The 25,520-nt window shown below is 37.8% G+C and overlaps 1 protein-coding gene and 1 pseudogene across 1 annotated transcript; both read right to left on the bottom strand.

Moving 5' to 3' along the window:
• Nucleotides 1–3,840: 3,840 nt before the first annotated feature.
• Nucleotides 3,841–4,807, bottom strand: LOC122032675 (LOB domain-containing protein 15-like). The gene is made up of 3 exons (XM_042591991.1): nucleotides 4,725–4,807; nucleotides 4,374–4,635; nucleotides 3,841–4,280 (listed from the first exon to the last, which is right to left on the bottom strand). The coding sequence occupies exons 1-3, from the start codon at nucleotides 4,736–4,738 to the stop codon at nucleotides 3,906–3,908; spliced, it is 651 nt and encodes a 216-aa protein (XP_042447925.1). The 5' UTR covers nucleotides 4,739–4,807; the 3' UTR covers nucleotides 3,841–3,905.
• Nucleotides 4,808–12,663: 7,856 nt separating this feature from the next.
• LOC122033054 lies at nucleotides 12,664–12,760 on the bottom strand (annotated as a pseudogene).
• Between the last annotated feature and the right edge of the window lie 12,760 nt (nucleotides 12,761–25,520).

Genomic DNA, 25,520 nt, shown 5'->3' on the forward strand with positions numbered 1-25,520 from the left:
CTTTATTTACCTTGAATTAGCAATCTCTCAGGTTACGAATCAAGTAAATCTTTTTTATCTCGTACTTTCTTTTATGTAGATTTAATTTTGTTTATTAAAGTATTTTTATAACTTAACGTTGATCAATAGTCCATTGTCCTTGTTAGAGCCAATCTAATTTGGACAGAGATTTCTGACCTATGTTATGTTATTGTTTAAGCTCATTTAATTCAATCTCAGACTTATTGATCAGGCGTAGGTCTGTTTGATCAATTCAATGTTCATTGCATTAAGTCTGATACATTAGAACAAATCTATTTTTTTTTATCAAATCTAACAATAGAACTAATTTAGTGATATTTGATCAGCTCAATTTATCTAATCAAAATCATCCTAACTAATTCAATAATAAACTGATCTGGTTAAACTAACAAATGATTTGAACCAAATCTAGCTATTATTGAATCAAACTGGTCTACTTAAATCAACTAATGATTTAAACTAGACCTGAGTTTGATTGAATAAGTTGGTCTAGTTTAATTTTTAATTAATTGAACCCTAAATTAATTAAAGATATATTTATTAATTAATAATATATTTCTATATGCATTTAATTAATAAATAAATATATTTAATTAAATTTAAAGCAGGAAAGGCACTGTTCATAGTGTATTTTTATTAATCGTGTTATTAAAAGTTTATTTCTTTCCCTTTTTTATTTAATAAAACCAAAAGTTTTCTCAAAGCTCAGCTTCGTTAGAACTTCTGTTCATCTTTTTCTTTTGTGAATTGATTGCTCAATCGATTCAATTAAACGAATCCATTGATTAATTGATTAAAATATGATATAAAAAAATTTAGATCGATTGATGAATCGATTAAGAACATAAATCATTGTACCGTGAAATTAATCGATTCAAATTTTCTTTTCGATTGATTCAAATGAATGAATCGATTGAGTAATTGATTAAAACATGAAAAATTTACTGTGACATCAAAAAGTACTGTTCATCTTCCCCGTTTTTCCCGTGCTCCTTTTCCTGTAACAAATACGGTGGCCAGCCGATCGCCGGCCTTTTGAAACACGGTCATCTGCGTTCGCCGGCCACGGAAGCCGGTAGCCTACCAACGTTAATCGCATATCATAATTCGTTCAGCGATGGCAGATTACGATTTTGTCAACAAAATCGCGGGCAGAGCATAGGAAATTCCGGGAATTTTTCATGCACTTAGAACTAATGCTCTAATGCCATTGTTGTTCCTAATAGCATGATACAAACAGGAAATGAAACATGTAACATCTCACAGTGATCTCCCAAGAAGAAATCAAAGAAGCCACAAGCGATGATGCTACTGTTATCGGAAGCGCGATCACGGATGAAATTGGAAAACCCTTCAAGTTTCACGAGTCAAATCCCTCTCCATAGATGTTCCCTTTGTCCACCGTCGCTCCACTGCGCACACACTAATCACCGTCTTACACACCTCTTTTGATTGTTCTTGGACGTCAATTTATATAGGAAGCAAGCATCAATTATAAACCGATGCTTTGATGGCACTCAATGGGAGAAGATGAAGATAAAAAGACACTCCATCTTTTTAACGTTGCAACTAATGCAACGTCCAACATATGAGAGAGGTTAAGACATCAAATGAGATATTTTTTATCCGTTTGGAGCTTATCCTTGAAGTCATGAAACATATATTTCTATTGCTCAAGTCGTAAGATAAGATAGAATGACTTCATATTAAAACCCACATTAGAGAACACAAATTTTATTTTATCAAAATTTTTACTTCATTCCACATTTGAATATTAGATGTCAAATGTTAAGTTGCTTCTCTTGAAATTGGCCACATATCAATGCCAATAAGGAGGAGGGCAAATTTAGGAATGAGAGTTGTGGTGGGTTTGAATGTAGAGAATTAAAAAGGTGGGCTGGACTTTGAATGTGGGAGGGATGGATTTTAGTGGACTAAGTAAAAAAACTTACATAGTTAATAAAAAAATGGATTGAATAGTCCTGCTTAAAATCCTGCTTAAAAACTTACATAGTTGTGTGATAGAGCATGCTTGAGCATGTGTGGTATGATGATATTTGGTAGAAGGCAATGCCTAGAATCGACTTTTTGATTATCAATCCCGTTGACACGTTTAGGTGTTGCTGGAAGGAGGGGCATGACAACTTGATCTCAACTTATGGACGGTTGAGTCAGGTGGAGAACTTCTACACATGGAAGCCTTACTCACCAAAGCAGCCACTACGAGCATAGCTGAGGTGGTAAGTGGATAGAGGTTTGTCACTTGAAATTGAGGGGTTGAACTTTGAAGCCGGTAAGGTGTACGTAAATCTCTGCATCTCGTATAACTCATCCCCCCCCCCTTTCCAATCCACTTACCTCCTTAGTTATCGTGATTTACTTCATCCGTGTTGATCCTGAGACGGACTGACGAGGGTAAGAGGTTAGCCTTTTGCCACTTACTCACCAAAGCAATTTCTTGTCAATGAAGCCCAATGTTAATCATCCTCTTTATAATTTCTTCTAGTAAAAAAACCCTAAATCCTGATGAATCCCTTATTTCAGCTTTATCATTGTTTGTGTACCTTCTAAGAACCCTCTTGCTATCCCATCCATCTATGCATCACTTTCATGGAAGACTGCATAACTGAAACAATCACTTTCATGGTAGCCACACTCCATCCACACAAGACTTTCGATCAAACAAAACAAAACAAAAACAAACTCATTGTTAACAATATGCAGATGGAGTTATTAGGGTTATAAATAAATTAAATTTTCATGAACAAATTTAGTGTTTAATTTGATAAAAATTTATTTATATTCATTCAATATGAGAAATTTTTTATTATAAAAAGGGTGCTCGGTTTGGTTCATAGAAATTTTCCACCGGCCACCAAGATGAATCGAGAAACGCTAATAGAGGTTTATTAAGATGGCCAACATTTTTAAACCCACTTTTCACTAAAGAAAAAATCACTTACAATGCGTCGCAACTGAGATTCAAACATTATATTCTTTAATTCAATATAATAAAGTTGAACACATATGTGATTAGCTCCTTAATATTCATGAATAAATATTGTAAACTATTTGTAAATAATATTTATGAACAAAATTTATAAATCATATTTATTGACAAAACTCTTATTAAACTTATAAATAGACAAATAAACTTCAAAATAGACAAACAAACTTATAATATCAAACTCATTAACTAATCAAATTAGTTTAAAAATAAAAAAAATGTAAACAATCAAATAAACTCAATATATTTATTAATAAAACTCTTATCAAACTTATTTAACAAAAAAAAAACTTTTAAAACAAGTAAATATACTTATAATAACAAATTTATTAACTAATCAAACAAGCATAAAAAAAATATATATACAAGTTACAAACAATCAAATATAACATGGATCAGACTTGAGCTCATGAAGATAAATAAATTTGAATTTATTTTAAATTCTGATTATCTTATCATACTACGTGACATAGGAGGGTCAAACTACACACCTATTGTCCCCCTCCCTTTCTTTTAATGCCACTTAGCTCGAGATCTACAGAAGAGCATGTGATGCACTTTGGTCAACGCCATAATGATCACGTGCACAGGCAATCTCAATCAGGGTTGAAGAATTCAATTCACCATCCCCATACTCTTTCTCCCTCTTTCCCAAGCACTCGAAATGGATCGTATGTTCATCTATATCTCCACCAAATTTGTGGTTTTCAATCATTTTCACCACTTGAAATAGTACAATTCATCGAGAACAATAACAAAAATTTTAAAAAAAAAAAAATTGAAGAAGAAGAAGAAGAAGCATCATGCAACATGCGTGGATGTTCTTCATGCATGATCTTTTCGTTGGTAGCTTAATTAATCCATAAAGATAATTAATTTACCCGAAGAACGATATGTTTTCGTTTGTGATCGAGCTGTAATCCATGGAGGAGGAGGAGGAGGAGGCTGGAGCTCTGGCCGGCCACGGCGGCGGGAGTGCGGCGACCGAGATCATCATCTGGCCGGAGGAGGAGGAGGGAGGTGGGGGGAGGATTGCTGCTGCTGCTCCGGCGGCGGCGGCGGCGCCGGCTTGTCTGTACTTGCACTTGAGGATCTCCCCTCGCACCGCCGTCAGCTCGGCTTCTAGGGCTTGCACCTGCTGCTGCAGGGAGGAGATGATCCCCATGCAGCCGTAGACCGGATCCCTCAGCCGGATGTTCGCCTCGTAGACGAGGCTGTTTGTCGCGTCGGCTCTCTGGCTCTCCGGCACCTCCTGCAGACAATCGCCGGAAAGAAAGAAAGAAAGAAAAAATCAACCATCAGCTAGTTAGGACGACGCATGCATGCAACGACGGCGGCTCCTCACCATCAACATCTTGGAGACGTTGCTGGCGCCGAAGACCTTGTGGACGGACGCGAACTTCTGCGGCTCGTGAGGGGAGAAGTAGGGCGAGAAGGGGCACTCCTGCGCGCACCGCCGCCGCAAGAGCTTGCAGGCGGAGCAGGGCGTTATCCGGTTCAGGGCTCCGGCGGGGCCGAGCAGCTGCTGCTGCCGGCGAGCCATGCTGTCGGCGGCGACATCGGCTTCCCTCTTGATCTTCTTGCCTACCTCATCGACCAGCCTTTCACTGCACGTTTTAATCATATTCCTAACTAGGGTTAGGTTTTTGGGTGCAGAGATCGAGCATGAGATGGTTTAGGGTTTCGATTTGCTTACCGTGGTGTGGACATTTTCAGGCATGCTCGTGACCTGCAACAAAGAAGAGGGTCGAGATTGGAGAGAAGAAGAAAAGAAGAAGAAAAGGGGTGGAATATGAAGGGAGAAAGGAGTGCTTAGAAGGCAAAGGAGTGCTTAAAAGGCAAGTAATTAGGAGAAAGTGGACATGATAGGTTCAAATCATAAATAATAAATACAAAAACAAAGGGGAACAAATAACCAAAAGAACACTTTATATATATATATATATATATATATATATATACTAGCGATTATGCACCTACGTTATGTTGGTTAGGCCCCTTATACCAGATGGGGCAATACAGGAAGAGATATGAGGGAAGAAGAATTGATCTATAAACAGTAATTTTAATTTTTGAGAATTGTGTTTTACTTTTAATTCTTTATATCATATATTAAACTGATAAGAATAAATACTACACTTAATCTTAGTCAAAAAATTGTCCATAAATTGGGTAAGGGTGTGTCAGACCCATGCAATAGTGCAATGTTAGGGTGACGCTCAAGAATTCGTAACGGACTTCCCCTTATAAAAAAATAATTTAATATCATACTTGATCTTAGCAAAAAATCTAAGAAAAATATGCTCTCTAACATCGCGCAGTGTTAGTGAGAAACATTCGCAATAATATACCGTAGCTGAGTCTCGAACTCTAGATCATTGATTGATGTGTTTGTGAAAATTACTAATAAACCTTAGAATTATTTTCAGTGTGAATATATATATAATGTGCAACTTTTGTAGGATAAGATTGGTCATCTTATATTACTCGACTCATCATTTTTTAATAATATCCGGTTGTGTTGAATCATAGATATTTGAAAAACTACTTAAACACCTTACCGTTACAGCGTAGCTCAAGGAACATGATAGATATGAATCATAGTTGTTACAATATGTAGTAACTATAATTCATAATTGCCACAATATATGTACAAGTGAGATCCTATTCAATTTAATATGTGTAAAGGTGTTGGTCAACATTGATCATATAATGTATGGTTACGGGTGTAAATGAATTGAAACGAATGGATAGTTGAATAATATAAAAATACTGGTATTGGAATTCAAATTTCGAAAAAAATAATATGTGATATTCAAATTTGATTCAAAGCTCAAAAATTAAATGATTATGACTTGAGCTTGATTCGAAATAAAATTCAAACTCAAGTTGTTCAAACTTTAATTCAAGCAGAATTGGCATATAACTTGAAATTATTTAGATTCGAGTTTGATTGAAGTTATTCGAATCTTAATTTGAGTATATTTATATTAAAATTATGTGAAAAAATAAATAAAGTTTGGCTCACGAGCTGTTCGTGAACAATTGAATAAAATATTATGCGTTCAAACTCAACTAAAAAAATTTATTGAATATGTTCGAATTCAGCTCAAATCTGATAATTTTAAATACGAATCAAATATTTTCTGAGCTAGCTTGAAAAACTCACTAACAAGCTAGCGTTCATTCATTTGAACTCTTAGTCATAGTAGCTATAAATTATAATTGCTATAATAGGTCTACATATGGTAGAGTTTCTATACATTGAGACTAGCGAGTAAAAAGAGATAATTTTATAAATAAAAAATGAAGTGAAAGAGAGGTGTGCTGTTTTCCAAAAAGAAAAACATTTAAGAAGGAATTGCAAGGACAAAGCTAGCTAGCAAGTTTATCATATTTGTTGGGATCAGTTCTTATATATATAAAAAATGTATGATTGATTCTGTTGCATGTGTGAGAGGGTTGGGAATGACAGCTCTTTGTACAGTGATTTAACTTGCCAAGAGATCTTCAAATAAGGCATTGTGTTTTGCCACATAGGTCTCAAAATTATTCTTACTGCCTTCTAAGATTGTTGGTGCACCCATGAATGCTCATATCTTGCAAGTTGTGTGATTTTATAATTAAAGATCTTGAGAAGTAATGTTTTACCAACTTGGTTCTTCAGGTAGTTGTGTGATATTGATGGGTCATTCCTCCATTTGGGCCTCTACTCTAGATATCAATCAGCATGACATCATATGTATTTTTTATTTGATCTTTTATTTTGCATAATAATGCAGTAGAACTCTATCATGTGTGGCAAAAAGGGCGATATCACTCACCTCCAGCGCCCCCGTCACACCACGCCCAAGGTCTTCACGAGGGAGGTAAATCACGGTAGCTGGAGAAGTTAGTGCGCAGTGGGAAGAGGTGCACAGGGATCAGGGAATTACGCCCTGACTACCCCACGATTCGAACCCACGCTCTCAAGTGGCAAGCTTCTACGCGTTAACCGCTCCAGATAACCCCGTGGGGCAGTAGAAATCTATCATGCACCACCGAGTGATGGCATTATATTGCATCTTTCTCCTCTTTATGGAGTCGACTTTGTGAACAATAACACCTGTCAAAGGGCTCATCGAGAGTTATCGGACGAGACCCCTCAAATGCGTAAGTGAGATTCAAAGAAAAATAGCGTAAAATACATGATCTAGCAGAGAATAATATCACCTCCCTTATATACATAGAGAAGAGGTGCAAGGGATGGTGTTTTTCCCAATTATCAAAGGGCGCATCCCCTTTGTAACTTATCATAAGTCTTAGCCCGCATAAAACTTCACATATATTTAGGGTTGAGCTTTCGGGTCCTTAGTTTTAGGGTGGTCGATAGAGGGGCACTTAGACTAAAGAGCCTCACGTACTTGGGCTCAAGCTCCCGAGTCTTCAGCTTCTGGGTGGCTGAGAGACGAAGCACTTAGATTCGGTTCTTGAGTGCTTTCAGATCCTAAGGTACTCTGGCGCTCAGGCAATTTGACAGATCGATAACTTAGATCAGATCAGTAACTACAACGGTCTGAATTAGTTTACAAGTAAAAGGATGTGATCGTTGAACTTTGTTTCATTTAGAGGACAACTAAAGTTTGTGAAGATTGCATTGATTAAACTCCTATTTTTTTACCATATTATTCTACATTGGATTATGCTTTTTATCATATTATAATTAATTATAAGCAATAATATAGTAATTATTTAATTATAAGAAATAATATAGTCATTAATTAGTTTCTAATAATTTATACTGAACAAAATGAATGGTAGGTGAATGATAATATCCATTATGTTAAGACAAAATTATATATATATATATATATATATATATATATATTCCATTAATTATCTCTTTTTTAAAATAATCATCCAAAATCTTCGTATCATTAATGATTCCATTAATATCCTTTTTAAATAAGATTTTAGGGAATTAATTTATCACACACATGTGTTGAAATTAGTACCCTATCCTTATAAATTAAATTTGGTAAGAGTAAGATAGGCACATGCAGTAGTGCAATGCTCGAGAAACCTAATAGCAAGTTATAACAAGCTCTTCTTCATAAAAAATAATAACTTAAATTTTATATATGAGATATATCTACAAAAAATCAGTTATTTAGGGATGAAAATTTGCAATAAAAACTTTTCGTCGCAAATTTACCACGAATTTAGCAACGAATGGATAAATCGTCGCTAATTAGCAACGAAAACAACAACGAAAAAATAATTGTCGTAAAATAGAAACAAACAATATTTCGTCGCATATTTTGTTGCAAATTTGGGACGAAATACGAAATTCGTTGGAAATTTTACGAGGTTTGCAACAAAAAAACATTTTTGTCACAAACATGGATTTATCCAAGTGGAAGGAAATAAGATTTTTCTATTACAACGATAATTCACTTGGGACATGAGTGATGAGATGGAAATAAGAAGGATTTTCATGAAAAAATGTGGCAATCACATTCGCCATGTACTCAATCATGCGAAGTCAAAGGGGAAAAAATCACCATTCATTACTGAGGAAAACTGGATAATGATTACCAATTATTGGGAAACTGAGGAGTTTAAAACAATAAGTCATCAGAATAAAACAAATCAGGGGACGTTTGGTATGAACATGAGAATGGGAATCGGAATGGGAATCATTGTATTGTGCAATGGGAATGAGTATGAGCATGGATATCACTCTTAAAAGCAATGTTTGGTTAGTTGCATACTTTCTATCGGAATAAATCAATATTTCCTTTTTTACCCTTAAAGAAAAATAAGAGAAAAAAATTAGATGTGAGAGAAAGAAGAATGTGAGAGAAAAATATGATGAAAGAGAATGATGAGAGAGAACGTATGATGAGAGATAAAATGTGATGAGAAAGAATGAAGAGAGAGAAAGTGTGATGAGAGAAAATGAGAAAAGAGAGTGTGATAGAAGAGAGCATGATGGGAGATAAAATATGATGTGAGAGAAATTATGATGGGAGAGGATGAAGAGATAGAAAATGTAATGAGAAAAAATGAGGGGAGAGAGAGTGTGTGATGAGAGAGATTGAGGAGAGAGAAAGTGTGATAAGAAAAAAAAATAGTGAGTGTGATGGGAGAGATGATGAGAGAGAAAGTGTGTTGAGGAAAAAAAGGAGCGAGTGTGACAAGAGAGATTGAGGAGAGAGAAAGTGTGATGAGAAAAAAGAGAAAAGAGAGTGTGATGTGAGAGATTGAGGAGAGAGAAAGTATGATGAAAAAAAGGAGGAAGAGAATGTGATGGAAGAGATTGAGGAGAGAGAAAGTATGATGAGAGAAAAGTGTAATGAGAAAAAAGAGGAAAAAGAGTGTGATAGGAGAGAGAAAGTATGTGATAATATGATGAGAGAGAAAATATGATGAGAGAGAACAAGGAGAGAGAAGTGATATGAAGAAAAAATAAATAAATAAATTTTGATATTTGATATTAAGGGAGAAAATTTTAATTTTAGATCAAGGGTATTTTTGGAATAAGAGGATATTTTGATTGATGAAAATAGGGTAATGGCTCATTGAAGAGGAGGTACATGGGAATGAGTTATTACCCAATTTCAAGGATTCATTCCTTTATTCCTATTCATATTCCTATAATCCAAACATTAACAATGGTAATCAATGATTCTCATTCCCATTGCCCACTCCTATTCCCTAAACCAAACGCCCCCTCAATCTTTTAATTCTGTAAATATGTCTGCTACATATGCGAGAGGATCTATCAATATTGATGAGCATAGATGTAGATTGATAATTTTTTAACACTCCCATTATTTTCTTAATCTATTGGACATTATTTAATTATCTTTATTCATCTTTTTTTAGTCCAAAGAACTAGGAAAGGAGCCTACATTTATTGAAACTTTTACCCACACCTTTCAGAAAAAAGATAAGACTTGGAGCGGGGACAGAGCTAGAGCAATCAAGGTTTAAATGAATTTTTGATCTAAATTTATACCTTAGATTCTATTATTAATGTACCCACTATAATAAGTTAATGATATTATAATTATAATTTATTTTTTATTACAATACAGGAGAAATATGATGAACTAAAGACAGCACATAAATGTTTAGGTTCTGTTAGTGCAGATATGGAGGGGTCTGAGCCATCTGTTGGTACTGATTTAAATTTATGGCTACAGGAGAGTGGAGGGTCAAAAAAAGGAGGAAAGATATTTGGAATGAGTTCTTTGAGCATAACTCATAGAGTTGGTCGTCTTTCTTCTTCCTCCTCACAAACCCAACAGATGAGCCATTTGACTGAAGAGGTTTCACAGTTGAAGGAGATTTTAAATGAAAGGGATGAAGAAATGAGACAAATACGCCTAAATCAAGAATTGGTTTTGCAACATTTTAAATTAATTTCTGCTCCAAGTCAGAGTCTTTCCGATGATGGTGACAATGGTGATCATGATGATGGCGATGGTGGTGAATTTTAGTTAATTTATAGTAAGTTTTGTATTAGATTTTTTTTGCATTTATTGTTATAGTTCCTTTTAAATTTTTAGTTTACTTGATACTTTGCATTTTATGCCATGTTTTATATTTTTGATTTATCTATTACTAATCTATGCAAATTTAGTTATATACGTTTCAATACTTTTATTATGTCATAAATACATGTATTTTTGATTACATGATCTATAAATTCCAAATATATTACCCTAGGCTATAACTAGTCCTCTTTACTATCATCCATTGGTTCAGTTCCGTTCATCTACTAAACTACAAAGAATTCACCTCTTAAATACAAAGAATTGAATGGTATTCATGGTTGAAATCTAACATAATATTCATGCTCTATGATAATTTGGAATATTTCTGATTTTGTGATTCTATTTCGTTTGATGCATATGTATGCTAATGTTTTTTGTTGACTATAGTAATGATGAAGCTGATAAAAACCTTAGGCTTTCTTATGGCATGGATAGAATGGTGAATGTATTGTTTCTATTAGTCTCACTTATTTTACCAATTTTCTTTACTCACTCATAAGAAAATGTATTCTAACATTGTCCCCAAGATATGATTGTGAGTTTCATAGTTTCTTCGTCATTCTATTATATCCTTTTGCAATCTGCCAAATTCCAAAGAATTGAAACTAAGTTGATCCATCGCGAAGCTTTTGTTCTGATGTGGCAACCACTTTTGTTTATTTGTTTTCTTATTAATTGTCTAGCCAACCCAAATTTAGTTTCTTCTTTGATTATAGAGGTGATGTTGATCCATTCTCCCTATCAGAATTTTGTTAATATAAGAATGCTAGTTGAAGGTACACTCTTTGTGCTGCAAACATATGGAGTTCTAATAATTAATGGGGGAGGATTACACTTCATAGTCTAATGGGCAGATCATATAGCCAGCCTTGGATCCTTTTAACATTATTTTTGAAATAATGACGTCTATTTAAGAGTTTTTATACATTAGTATATTTGTTAGCATTTTGTTTCTGATAATGTATGTGTTTTCATATTCTTATGTATCTACTTATCAATTACCATTTGTTTATTTGTGATTGTAAATTTATATGGATTGATTAATCTTCGTACATAATTGTAAAAGTTTGCTACATATATCATAGCCATTGCCATCATAATGCACGATGAATTCAAATATTCATGCAATTGATTTATTAATTTTTTGATAACTCAGATTCTAGAGTTATAAATGTTAGTTATTATTCATTTGTAATTTAATGTAGGAAAAGGAGAACGAAGAATGGAAGAAGGTGCATGAAGCTCCCGAAGTATGACGATTAGTATTTTGTTTTATGCTTTAGATGTTTTGAAGTATCTGTTATTTGGATTATGAGTTGTTGAACCAAACTAGTTCTTGTTTTCATGAGTAAATATGATATTTGTTGAATTGACATATTTGAATGTAAGATATGAGATGTGTAGTTTTTTGGATGTGTAATTTTGTTTATTTGGATGTGTATAAATATGATGTGTGTTGAAGTTTGGTTAATATATTTTAAATTTGAATGTATTTGATATGTAAAATAGTATAAAGAAAATAAAAATGATCTGGTTTATTATATTTTGGGACAACATTTCGGACGAACTAGGGTTCATCCCAAATTAAGGACAAATTTTGGGTTCGTCCCAAATTTGGGACGAATTCGAGTTCGTCCCATATTTAGGACGAATCCAAAATTTGTCCCTAATTAGGGACGAACTTTAGAACGAATTTGGGTTCGTCCCAAAATTTGAGACCTTGAATTTCCAGAAATTAGGAACGAATTTTGGTTCGTCCCGAATTCAAGACGAATTTTGGTTCGTCCCGAATTTGGGATAAACCTTGAGAATGCAGCTAAACTCCCATTTTGGGACGAACCAAAATTCGCCCCAAATTCGGGACAAACCAGAATTTGTCCCTAATTTAGGACGAAAATCTAATTTCATCCCAAATTTGAAGACACTTTGCAGTGTATATTTGCAACAAATTTTGTGACGAAAACTATAGTTCATCGCAAAATTTGGGACGAATAATTTTTTTTCATTGCAAAATTTAGCAACGACTGATTTGCGACGAATATATTTTTGTCATAAAATTTGTCGCAAATAATTTTGCGACGAAATTTTTTGGAAAATTCGTCCCTAAATTCTTGTTTTTTTGTAGTGATATTAAACTAATAAGAACATATACTACACTTGATCTTATCCAAAAGGCTGAGAAATATATGTTTTCTAACGTGTCAATCCAAGGTATTTATAGAAACTTTTCATGTGTGGTGTTTTCAATCTTAAGATATGTGATTAAAAAGAATATGACATTGCATATTTTTTTTATATTAAAAATAACTAGAGAAATTTACTAATAAATCTTAAAATTATTTTCAGTAGGAAAAGAAAAAAGAACATTAACATAATTTAATATCACTAAATAGGTTTAAACCCTTTTATATATATATATATATATATATATATATATATATATATATATATATATATATATAACTAAATTTTTATCTCACTAAATGAGATTGGATATATAAATCCTTTCATGATATTGAATTCGATGTCTTACTATATCAACATCTAAATTTAAATATATATTATTTTATTTTATCATTTTTAATCAAATTTTCCTTGATCTCTTTTTTTCCTATTAATATAATATTAGCTTACATAATTATGCTATTTATTGGATACTTAACTATATATCACTACAAAAAATAGGTTTTTTGAATCGATCTTTTTGAAGCGTTTGAATAACTGCATCGAATGAGTAAAGGTTTAGAAGTGGTTACGTACTTTCCGCTGCAATAGATCTTTCGTAGAAGCGGTTATAATATACTACTTCTATTTAGCAAATTTAGATGTTTTACATTCTACTTCTAAAAGAATCCTTTTGAAGTAGTTGAAACCACTCTTAAAAGTAATAGGTTTTATTTTAAGCAAATATAAATAGCAAGAGTTCACGCTCATTTAGACATTAACAACTCACCTATTTCATTGCTTCAATCGGCCGACCACCAAGTCCACTGTTAGAAGAAATTGTTTTTCTAATTTTTAGATAATTTCTCAACTTATTTTTAGATCAACTATTTTATTTCAAAAAACTCAAGATGATATTCAAATCAATTTCCCTTCATTTACCAATTTTTTGGATTTTATTGTGTTCTATTGTTAGATTAATTGGGAGTGAGGTTGCTAGATATCTTTAGAGTTTTGGCTCATATTGTAATTGTTGATGCTTTAGATTATTAAATTTTTTATATAAATGATTTCTGTACATGTTCAAAACAAATATAAACATTTGTATCTAATATGTTTGTTTAAATGACTAGAAGTGTTTGAAATTTTTATTTTTTCACATACCTATGTTGTACCGTTTTAGTGTTTTAGGACTATACAATAGTGAAATTGATTGTGAATGATTTATATTACACTTTAAATGGTGAATGTGTATGAAACTTGAATGAGTTGATAGACTCATGCTTAGTCGTATAAACATCTTCCAAAGTGATTGTATACTAGAGTGAGTTCGAATGTTTAAATAAAGATGTACATGCTTTATATTAAGGCAGTGTCTTCTGCTTTAAACAGTTGCTAATTAAAATAATTATGTATAAATCATGGTGTTTGGATATTGTAAATGGTAATAATGTACAACAAATTACAAGGATATGATAGAATATTTAATTAGAGGTAAGAAATAGAGCAACTGTACAGGATATATGGTGATTGAAATTATGAATAGGGCATCCATAACATATGCATTTCCTTTAAAAATTAACAAAGTTATTTATTATATTAATTTCTTCATGAATTCTTTCTACTCAAATAAATTCTTAAATTTTGTAAATAATTGAACAGGTTCAAACAATGAGGCATGGATGGATTCTCCCCGTGGTAGCCTAAAGTATCAAATTGGAATTCAAAATGTTTTATGTTATGCATTTGCTAACATGATTAATGAAGTCACGAATCCGTGTTCTTATCGTAAATGCATCAACTCATTGAATCATATGGCCGTGAGAAGACAGTATATGAACATTCGATGATAAACGATATTTTACAAGATTATTATATTTGAAATTTCCATGGAGAAAGTTAATTGTACAATCTCGTGATACCATGAGAGATGAGCTTCATGCCTTACCAAAAGTTTATGAGACAATTAACCATGAATCAATGGTCCAAGAAACGTTACATGAAGTATTTCGGATATCTGAAGGATCACCTATGAGGAATGAAAATTACACTGGTGCATCAACTAGTCATATGTTGATGGAGTCTAATGTGGAAGATTTCTATAGATTGGTAGAAGAAGGAAAGCAACCATTATATGCTGGATGTACTAAGTTTTCTAAATTGACATTTCTTGTTGAGTTATTTCAGTTGAAAGTGAGTGGAAAATGGAGTGATAAGTCCTTCACAACATTATTAAATTTTCTTCGACGAGTACTTCCACCTGAAGCACAAGTACCAATTTTTTTTTTATGAAGCGAAGAAACTAATTTCTAATTTGGGACTTCACTATGAAAAAAATATATGCTTGTCCGAATGATTGCATGATTTATTGGGGTGAGGATGTGAATGAACAAGCTTGTAGAGTATGTAATCTTTCAAGATGGAAAAACATGCAGAAATAACCAAAGAAGTCACGCAAAGGTGGAAAAAAAATCCTTCAGATGAAAACTCCAGCCAAGGTTTTTTGGAATTTTCCATTGATATTGAGATTACAACGATTATTCATGTCATCTCAGACATCTAAAAATATACAATGACATTCTAAGAAATGAGTTTCAGATGGAATTTTAAGGCATCCGGCTGATTCGCTAGCATGGAAGGAGTTTGATGAGCGACATGCTGAATTTGGAGTAGATCCTAGAAATGTACGTTTAGTACTCGAGCACTGATGGGTTTAATCCATTTAAAAATCAAAGTACGTCACACAATACATGGCCTATTATTCTAATGCCTTACAATTTGCCATCTTGGGAATCTATGAAGCATCATTCAATTATTTTATCCACCTTAATTCCAGGACACAAAGCACCTGGAAATGATATTGATGTATATTTACGTCCCTTGTTGGCTGAATTGAAGGACTTATGGGAAAATGAGACTACCATTTATGATGCTTGCAATAAAGAAATGTTTCAAATGCGAGCTGTATTGCTTTGCACAATTAGTGATTTTCCAGGTTTGGGATGTTTGTCTAGGTGGAATGGAGTTTTGTTGCCCCTTGATTTTTAGACGGGTGAAAAATTCCAAAGCATCGGTCGGAGGAGGCATGGAAATTTGTTATTGTAAGTTGAGAAGTACTTAATATCACACATGAGTTTGAAACATTAACATATTTAATTTTATGTTTATAGGCGCGATTCATAATCTCCAATCAACACCGAGATTTTGTGATGCAAATGAAGGGAGTTGCATGGAGGCGATGGAGGACCCAAGTTAAAGCTACATCTTATGACTTGAATATCCCATTACAGGAGCTTGTGTCCATTTGTCCGATTCCTCATGGTCTGGCTACAGAAGTTTAGGAAAGATTATGTGAGCACTAGAAGGTTACTGAGGTAATCATGAGTATCGATAATTTTTTTTTATATATAGTTATGGATATTCCTAGTAAAACTTAAACTTTTGTTTTCATAAAAATTCAAAAATAAATTGAGAAAATGGAAAAAATAAAAAAGGAACTCATGCATAGGGATGAATAAGTATTGCTTCTCTAGAAGACAAATTTGTAAGTATCAAATCATATTTTTCCTTTGCAACAAGTTTCATATTACCTATTTGTTGTTTAAACTTTGATGTTATAAATAACTGGTGTTATATATATATATGCTTATATGGTGTTGTAAATATAAATTAACAATGATATAGAATGTAGTTAAACTTTAAAGATATGTTGTTAACGATTGATTCTACTTTTTCTTTTCATTTATTTTGTAGTTTGTGAATGTGAGAATTAAGAGTATAAGTATTGTTGTTTCCAAAATTTCACCTATCACATTTGTTGTACATGTGTTATTGTTCTTCTATTAGTTGAAAGAAAATGGCAAGAAGCCAACTCACTTCAAAATAATGCATTTGAGTTGAAGAAGTAAAAAGAAAGGAGTGCTTCAGTTGATGCTGAAGTCATACGCTATGAGGTATTGATTTGTTACAATTTTTTTAAAATGGCTTTTGAATAAATTTTCCATTTATTTGACATTTTGTTTGTTAGCATTTGTTGGATGAGGCTGTGCAAATTCACCTACAAGGCATGCCTAAGGGAACACAAGTAATAGAAGTGTATGAGGATGCATTTCGGTTATCTTTTCTTTAAAATTTGATATCATTTTTGTTAAGGCTATTAAAAAATGTATATGTATTAATTATAAATTTTATGCAGTGAGGTATTCAGAACTAAGCATTCTGGTCAAGTTCGATATCTACGAGCAGGAGCACTAACTAGCCAAGTCTTCCTTGAACAATGTAAATGTAGCTCATTCTACAATAGGCAAAACTATCACTCCACTACGGATATGATAGATAAATTCAAAGCAATGAAAGAACAAATGCACAAAGATATGGAGATGCGTGGATCACAATTGCGAGCAGAAATAGAGGCGCAAAAAGCACAATTTCAAACAGAAATGGAGCAAATGAAAGTTTTACACATGATATATGAAACCGCTGGAGGTTCTAATGGACCTGAATTGTTACAACATAGATATTTACATATTATATAATATCAAATTAACAAGTTGGTTACTTGTTCAAATCTATGACTTTAATTTTGATTTATTTTTACAGATGACAATTGTAATGACAAACATCATCTAGAAACACATGCATGCCACATCAAATCCAAAAGAAAATAATACCTCCCAAGAAGATTCATCTGATAATTAGATATAGAAGGGAAAATATATTTTAGTTTTTGCATTTGTAGTCATTAGTATGGTTTTGTTTTTAGAATTTCAAGTTTCTTGTGGATTGTTGGATTTTGTTTGGTTTATATCCCAGTAAATGACAATTCATTTTTGTTATTTTTCAGTTATTTCTCTTAGATGTACTATGTTTTTTCCATTGCGGAGTTGCTTGTGCACTAGGAATGGAATAGAAAAATCTAAAATATTTTTTAAATGACTTCCGAAGCAGTTAACAACCACTCTTAGAAGGGAAAATGTATGACAGTGCCATGGCTGTACAAACGGTTTACAACAGCTTGAGAAATTTGTATAGGCATTCTGAATAACCGCTCCTATATATTAATTTGAAGCGTTAGTTAACCACCTCAAGAAGAGACCAACCACAACGCTAGAAAACTGAATGTGATGCATGTTTATAGGTCCGGTTATCAACCACTTCCAAAGACTAGAAACACCAGCAGTTAAACAACCGTTTCTGTAACTACCTGTTGGAGCTGTTTATAACCCTTTCGAATAATGTTTTTAGGAGCGGTTATTCTTGTTTCACCACCGGCTGTTCTTGTGGTACAATAGACGCTAAGAGCGGATAAAAATTGAGTCAGTAATGGAATTGCTTCAATACGCTTCAGACGGTCCCAAAAATCGGTTCTAAAGTGTTTATTTTTTTTAGTGTATTTGTCCATCTTAAATGCAGACTTTAAATTTTTTCTTAATCTCTATTTTATCTTTAATATTTCTATGTTTTTTTATATTATTTATCCTATATCTATACATTTAACCCTGTATAGCGATGGGATATTCTCGGAATCTATCTCTCTTATTATAATACTAACAATTGATATGCTACACCTTTAATACCAAAAGATAATAATTGATCACATCTCTATATGTTTAAATAATTCAATATAAACACATGAAAATTAAGTATTTTTATTAACTTAATTTACAAGTGGTATTTAATTAAAACTACAGTTAATTATAATTTACAAATTAATTAAATAATAAGATATATTTATTTTATTAGGGGTGACAATTCGGTTGAGTTTGGATTGACAGATTGATGGATTGGAATCAGAGACGAAGTCACGTGAGGGCTATACTGGGCTATAGCCCAGCCCTCATGTGGCTTTATTTGCATTAAAAATTATTAGAAATTTAATATAATCATAATGATTAAATTATATGATATATCTTTGTTAAAATTATTTTTTAAAAATTTTCTTAATTATATTATTCTTAGCTTATTAACTGTAGTTTATATATAAATAAATAAATAAATTAATTAATTAAATAAATGATGGAAGACAAAATCAAGATACTAATTTAATTAAAATTGAATTTGTCTTGGATTATGCATCCACAGTTCAATTCTTATTTACAACATATTTGTAGAAATTTTTTACTCCAAATGAGATGTGCAATCAAGGGATGGTAGACTTCTTGACCGCTCATCACTAGCCCTTCTCGATTTACCGTGGCACTCGGTGGAAAACTTTTATGGGGTCGGGTTGGTTGCCCCAGATTTGACGTTACCTAATCTGGTTAATCATTTTTTGATTTAAAATTAAATTTGGGGCAAACAAAATACATCGAGTATGTGCGAAGATAAGGAGCATGTTGGTTGATTTACCTCCCTCATGTCTTGGCCATTTGCACTAATGGCTAGTAGCCACCCGTGATTTACCTCCTCCGTGTTGGCCTAGGGACGGGTTGGCGGGGGGCGCTGGGGGTGAGTGAATCGCCTTTTTGCCACATGTTGGTTGAAATCAAAATTGATTTGGATTTGATTTGATAAAGTTCCCACTGAATCAAATTTAATTTGATTAAATTGATTCGATCGATTTAAAATGAATTAGGGAATTTCTAAGAAAATCCATTCTCTCTCTTTTTTTTTAAAAAAAAAAATTTATTCTCTTCCTCGTATGCAGCCTCGCTCCCATTGTCTCACACGTAAGCCTTCACTCGTGGCCACGACAACTCCCTCCGTAGCTAGGCCCTCTCTTGAGGCATAGTCGTCAACATGGCCACCCTCGGCTGCCATGATGTAGTAGACGTGTCATCCACACTGGCCCTTATGAGTTATGCCGGAGCCAAACAATTATGGATGGAGGTCCTATGCGAGACACTCGAGCACGGTCTCGCGCCACTCTCGCTAACTAACTATATATCTCTACCACACCATTAACGACACATTCTCTAACACTACATCAGTGGCCAAACCTTTCACCACCTTCAAATTTTCAATGTCTACGAATTATATATCATTATCCATAAATTAATTTAATAATTTCATAAATAATAGAAAAATTATTCAATAAAAATTTAAAATAGGTGAAATATAGATAAAAGAGAAATGGTAATATACATGTGCTCATACAAAGTGACCTCGGACATGTTAACAGACTCGCCCAATGCGAGATCAGCCCAGCCCATCTCTCATTCCTGGATCCGTCCTTGATTGGAATATCAAAATCTGAACTCGACCTGATCAATATTTTGAGTCAAATTGCTCGACTCAAACTCAACTTGTTTATCTGTATTTGACTTGAATCCAACCCAAAATGATCTATAAAAATAAAAATATGTTCATCTTAATTTGAACTGAACCTGAATCTGATCCGAAAAGATCCATTTTATAAAAGTATACTTATTTTAATCCGAACTCGATCAGAATCTGACCCGAACCCGAATCAAAAATATTTATAAACAGATTTACGAGTTATAATCCGATCATTTTAGGTCAACTCAAATTTGATCTATTTATTAATCGTGCCAATCAAGTCAACCCGAACTTAATAAGTTCTAATGCTAACTTGATTTTTTTTTTTTTTTTTTATCTTGGGTTTGAATCATATTTTCATATTGGTCAGAAATTGCCATGCTACCATTTATAACGTAACATAAACTTTAGTTAAAATAAATAGTTTTTTTATTTGTGAAATAAAAAGAGAAAAATGAGAAAATATTTTTATTTTATTACTCTTGTTCATGTCTGGAAGCTGAGAAGACGAACCTGTCGGTATGACGTGTCTGGAGGGTTGACCGCATCCTCTTGACCCGGTGGTGAGCTGTCCTCTACGTTGACCAGATCGTCAGAAGTCCTCCTCCGGTCAACTGTACCTGTATCCAGCGACCGGGTTCCCCCGGTCTCTGGTACCTCGGTGCTCGAGGCGAATCCCACAGACGTATAAGTAACCGCATAATAGTATAGCAATAAAATGAACAGATACCGAGTACGAGAACTCACCCTGGGCCAGGGGCGCGCCCTCGGATGGATGGATGAGCTGGTCGAGCTACTGATCAAGTCGTCGCAGGCCAGGCGGCATGTAAGTCAGAATATATCCTCGGCTCACAGGCCGGGCTACGACACACACTAACGGCTCCTAGGCCGGCTGGTAAAATGTCTCACCATCATAACAGTAATACAAAGAGCAGAACATCATGGCTTGATGGCCGGAAAACACAATGGATGTCTAGAAACACCACGGAGGGCTGGATCTACACCAAAAGCAGTGGAGACAACAAATGTACAGCCGTCAATACGGACTGTCAGGACGCCGGAGCTAGCTGTGGGGCCGTCGGAAGGGGCAGCGGCGGCTGCCGGCGGCTGTGGCTACCGGTGGCAACACCTGCGGGAGGTGGCAGCGATTGCGGGAGAAGGCGGCAGTGGTCCGCCGACGGCGGTGCAGCGAGGAAAAGAGAGAAAGTAGTGAGAGGGGAGGCCTGCGGCGGCTCCGGCGAACTGAGGCGTCTCCGACGGCAGCATCTCGAGGAGAGCAGAGGCTATGCCGACCACAGGAAGAGGTGAGGAGGAGAAGAGCAGTGGTCGGAGACCCGCAGCCGGCCTTGCCACCCGGCGGCGGCGTGTCCAACCGTACTGTCGCAATGAGGTGGAGGAGGAGGGTGGTGATGGCGTGGAGGAGGGGTGCTGGTCGTGGCTTTCACGCGATCATGGCGGCGGAAAAACCCCTCTCCTATTCCTCCCCGGCGATGGCGAACACGCACCAAAGGAGCTCCCTCCTGTGCACAGCGGCCCCCCTCCCCCCCTCTTCGTGAACCGTGCTCCCCTTATACTTAAAACCCTTAGCAAGTGAGATGACAATAATGCCCTTTTTCTTCCCTATTATCACACTTCGAGCCCTCCTCATATATCCGTATCACAAGCCTTCCCTTCAAGTCTAGTCGAAGGAGGTGCGAGTCCGACTGACTAGACAGTCCATCACCAAGGCTCAACCGCTCTCGATGCCAAAGTCAAATCGATGAACCCAATGTACAAGGTCACGTGAGCGGTCGCTATAATAATGGTGTCGCATGAGATAGCAACAGTGCCGAGTGGATTAAGTCGATAACCGGCCCGATGTCGAGTGAACGACAAAACATCAAACGAGCGGCAAAACAGCAGGTGAGCTAAGAGTGCAAGGATAGTAGACTAAGCGACATGCTGGACACCGAGTAGACCGAGCGGACGAGCGATGCCTAGCTCACGACCACGAAGATGCTGAACGGGCGATCGAACTGATGTCGATCGGACGGATAGATGGTGGACGGACGCTGTCGTGCGAGCGATCGAAATGATGCCGATCGGATGAATAGATGATCGACGGACGCTGTCGTGCGAGCGATCGAAATGATGCCGATCGGACGAATAGATGATCGACGGACGCTGTCGTGCGAGCGATCGAAATGATGCCGATCGGACGAATAGATGATCGACGGACGCTGTTGTGCGAGCGATCGAAATGATGCCGAGCGGGCGATCGGAATGATGTCGATCGGACGACTATGAAAGTGCTGACTGCGCAGCCTCAATAATAGTCAACGGGCGATCGTAAGGTGCCACCCAGCAATCGAGTAAACTAAATGGAATGATGCCGAGTGACCGCATCACTCGTGAGTCGATCGGAAGTGTAGCCCGTGAATCGAAGGCTCGTGGAGGCGAAAGTCACGAGCCGAACGGGCGCATAACCTATATTCTGGTTTGAAACCAGTGGAGATACTCCTTGTTCGCGACCATCGGAGATAGCTCGACCCCGATCGGGGGAGATAAGAAATACGATATGCTCATAAGCTGGCTCGAGGCCAGTGATAATCGCTCGACCCCGAACGGGGGAGATAGAATATTTGAAGCTGGTCCGAGACCAGTGCCGACCGCTCGACCCCGAACGGGGGAGATAGAATATCTGAAGCTGGTCCTCGACCTCGAACGGGGGAGATAGAATATCTGAAGCTGGTCCTCGACCTCGAACGGGGGAGATGAAATAACTGATGCGCTCAACCCCGAACGGGGGAGATAGAATATCTGATAAACTAGTCCATGTAGCGGTCTTCAAGCCGGGGTTTTATAGTCGCCGGTTCGACTCTACGGTTTAACGTCTGGGCTAGACGGTCTTCAAGCCGGGGTTTTTATAGTCGCCGGTTCGACTCTACGGTTTAACGTCCGGGCTAGACGGTCTTCAAGCCGGGGTTTTTATAGTCGCCGGTTCGACTCTACGGTTTAACGTCCGGGCTAGACGGTCTTCAAGCCGGGGTTTTTATAGTCGCCGGTTCGACTCTACGGTTTAACATCTGGGCTAGACGGCCCTGAGGGCTAATTCAAACCCGGCCGATCGGCTAGGGGGTCTTCGCCATCGAGCCCGTGGCAGCCACGGGCTTGTATATAATCCTTTTGGCCGATCGACTCGGGGGTCTTCACCATCGAGCGTGTGGCTCGTATATAATCCGCCCGGCCGATCGGCTCGGGGGTCTTCACCATCGAGCCCGTGGCAGCCACGGGCTCGTATATAATCCGCCCGGCCGATTGGCTCGGGGGTCTCGCCCGGCCGATCGGCTCGGGGGTCTTCTCCATCGAGCGTGTGGCTCGTATATAATCCGCCCGGCCGATCGGCTCGGGGGTCTTCTCCATCGAGCGTGTGGCTCGTATATAATCCGCCCGGCCGATCGGCTCGGGGGTCTTCTCCATCGAGCGTGTGGCTCGTATATAATCCGCCCGGCCGATCGGCTCGGGGGTCTTCTCCATCGAGCGTGTGGCTCGTATATAACCCGCCCGGCCGATCGGCTCGGGGGTCCTCACCATCGAGCCTGCAGCTCGGATATAATCCTCCCGGCCGATCGGCTCGGGGGTCTTCTCCATCGAGCGTGTGGCTCGTATATAATCCGCCCGGCCGATTGGCTCGGGGGTCTCGCCCGGCCGATCGGCTCGGGGGTCTTCTCCATCGAGCGTGTGGCTCGTATATAATCCGCCCGGCCGATCGGCTCGGGGGGTCTTCTCCATCGAGCGTGTGGCTCGTATATAATCCGCCCGGCCGATCGGCTCGGGGGTCTTCTCCATCGAGCGTGTGGCTCGTATATAACCCGCCCGGCCGATCGGCTCGGGGGTCCTCGACATCGAGCCTGCAGCTCGTATATAATCCTCCCGGCCGATCGGCTCGGGGGTCTTCGTCAGCGAGCCTGCAGCTCGGATATAATCCTCCCGGCCGATCGGCTCGGGGGTCTTCGTCATCGAGCCTGCAGCTCGGATATAATCCTCGGGGGTCTTCGCCATCGAGCCTGCAGCTCGGATATAATCCTCCCGGCCGATCGGCTCGGGGGTCTTCGCCATCGAGCCTGCAGCTCGGATATAATCCTCCCGGCCGATCGGCTCGGGGGTCTTCGCCATCGAGCCTGCAGCTCGGATATAATCCTCCCGGCCGATCGACTTGGGGGTCTTCGTCATCGTGAGACTAATACAGATCATATAAATAACCGAGAACAGATAACGGAAAAATTGACCTAGGTCATGAGAATGGCAGAACTATTCGGCGTCGTCCATTTTCACGTTCCAGATCAGGCGCGTTCCCACAGACGGCGCCAATTTGTTCCTGTCTGGAAGCTGAGAAGACGAACCTGCCGGTATGACGTGTCTGGAGGGTTGACCGCATCCTCTTGACCCGGTGGTGAGCTGTCCTCTACGTTGACCAGATCGTCAGAAGTCCTCCTCCAGTCAACTGTACCTCCGGTCTCTGGTACCTCGGTGCTCGAGGCGAATCCCACAGACGTATAAGTAACCGCATAATAGTATAGCAATAAAATGAACAGATACCGAGTACGAGAACTCACCCTGGGCCAGGGGGGCGCCCTCGGATGGATGGATGAGCTGGTCGAGCTACTGATCAAGTCGTCGCAGGCCAGGCGGCATGTAAGTCAGAATAATCCTCGGCTCACAGGCCGGGCTACGACACACACTAACGGCTCCTAGGCCGGCTGGTAAAATGTCTCACCATCATAGCAGTAATACAAAGAGCAGAACATCATGGCTCGATGGCCGGAAAACACAATGGATGTCTAGAAACACCGCGGAGGGCTGGATCTACACCAAAAGCAGTGGAGACAACAAATGTACAGCCGTCAATACGGATTGTCAGGACGCCGGAGCTAGCTGTGGGGCCGTCAGAAGGGGCAGCGGCGGCTGCCGGCGGCTGTGGCTACCGGTGGCAACACCTGCGGGAGGTGGCAACGATTGCGGGAGAAGGCGGCAGTGGTCCGCCGACGGCGGTGCAGCGAGGAAAAGAGAGAAAGTAGTGAGAGGGGCGGCCTGCGGTGGCTCCGGCGAACTGAGGCGGCTCCGACGCCAACATCTCGAGGAGAACAGAGGCTATGCCGACCACAGGAAGAGGTGAGGAGGAGAAGAGCAGTGGTCAGAGACCCGCAGCCGACCTTGCCACCCGACGGCGGCGTGCCCAGCCGTACTGTCGCAATGAGGTGGAGGAGGAGGGTGGTGACGGCGTGGAGGAGGGGTGCTGGTCGTGGCTTTCACGCGATCATGGCGGCGGAAAAACCCCTCTCCTATTCCTCCCTGGCGATGGTGGACACGCACCAAAGGAGCTCCCTCCTGTGCACAACGGCCCCCCCTCCCCCCCTCTTCGTGAACCGTGCTCCCCTTATACTTAAAACCCTTAGCAAGTGAGATGACAATAATGCCCTTTTTCTTCCCTATTATCACACTTCGAGCCCTCCTCATATATCCGTATCAACTCTAATAATAAGAAGGTGGATAAATTTTAGAAATAAAGACGTTTTTTTTTGTTAAAT

The sequence above is a fragment of the Zingiber officinale genome, chromosome 11A, assembly GCF_018446385.1.
Source record: "Zingiber officinale cultivar Zhangliang chromosome 11A, Zo_v1.1, whole genome shotgun sequence".
NCBI classification, from domain to species: domain Eukaryota; kingdom Viridiplantae; phylum Streptophyta; class Magnoliopsida; order Zingiberales; family Zingiberaceae; genus Zingiber; species Zingiber officinale.

What these genes read in the sequence shown, in the direction of transcription:
- LOC122032675 (XM_042591991.1), bottom strand. An exon ending in ACGTCTCCAAGATGTTGATG is followed by an intron (nt 4,281 to 4,373) that starts GTGAGGAGCCGC and finishes GATTGTCTGCAG; the next exon opens with GAGGTGCCGGAGAGCCAGAG.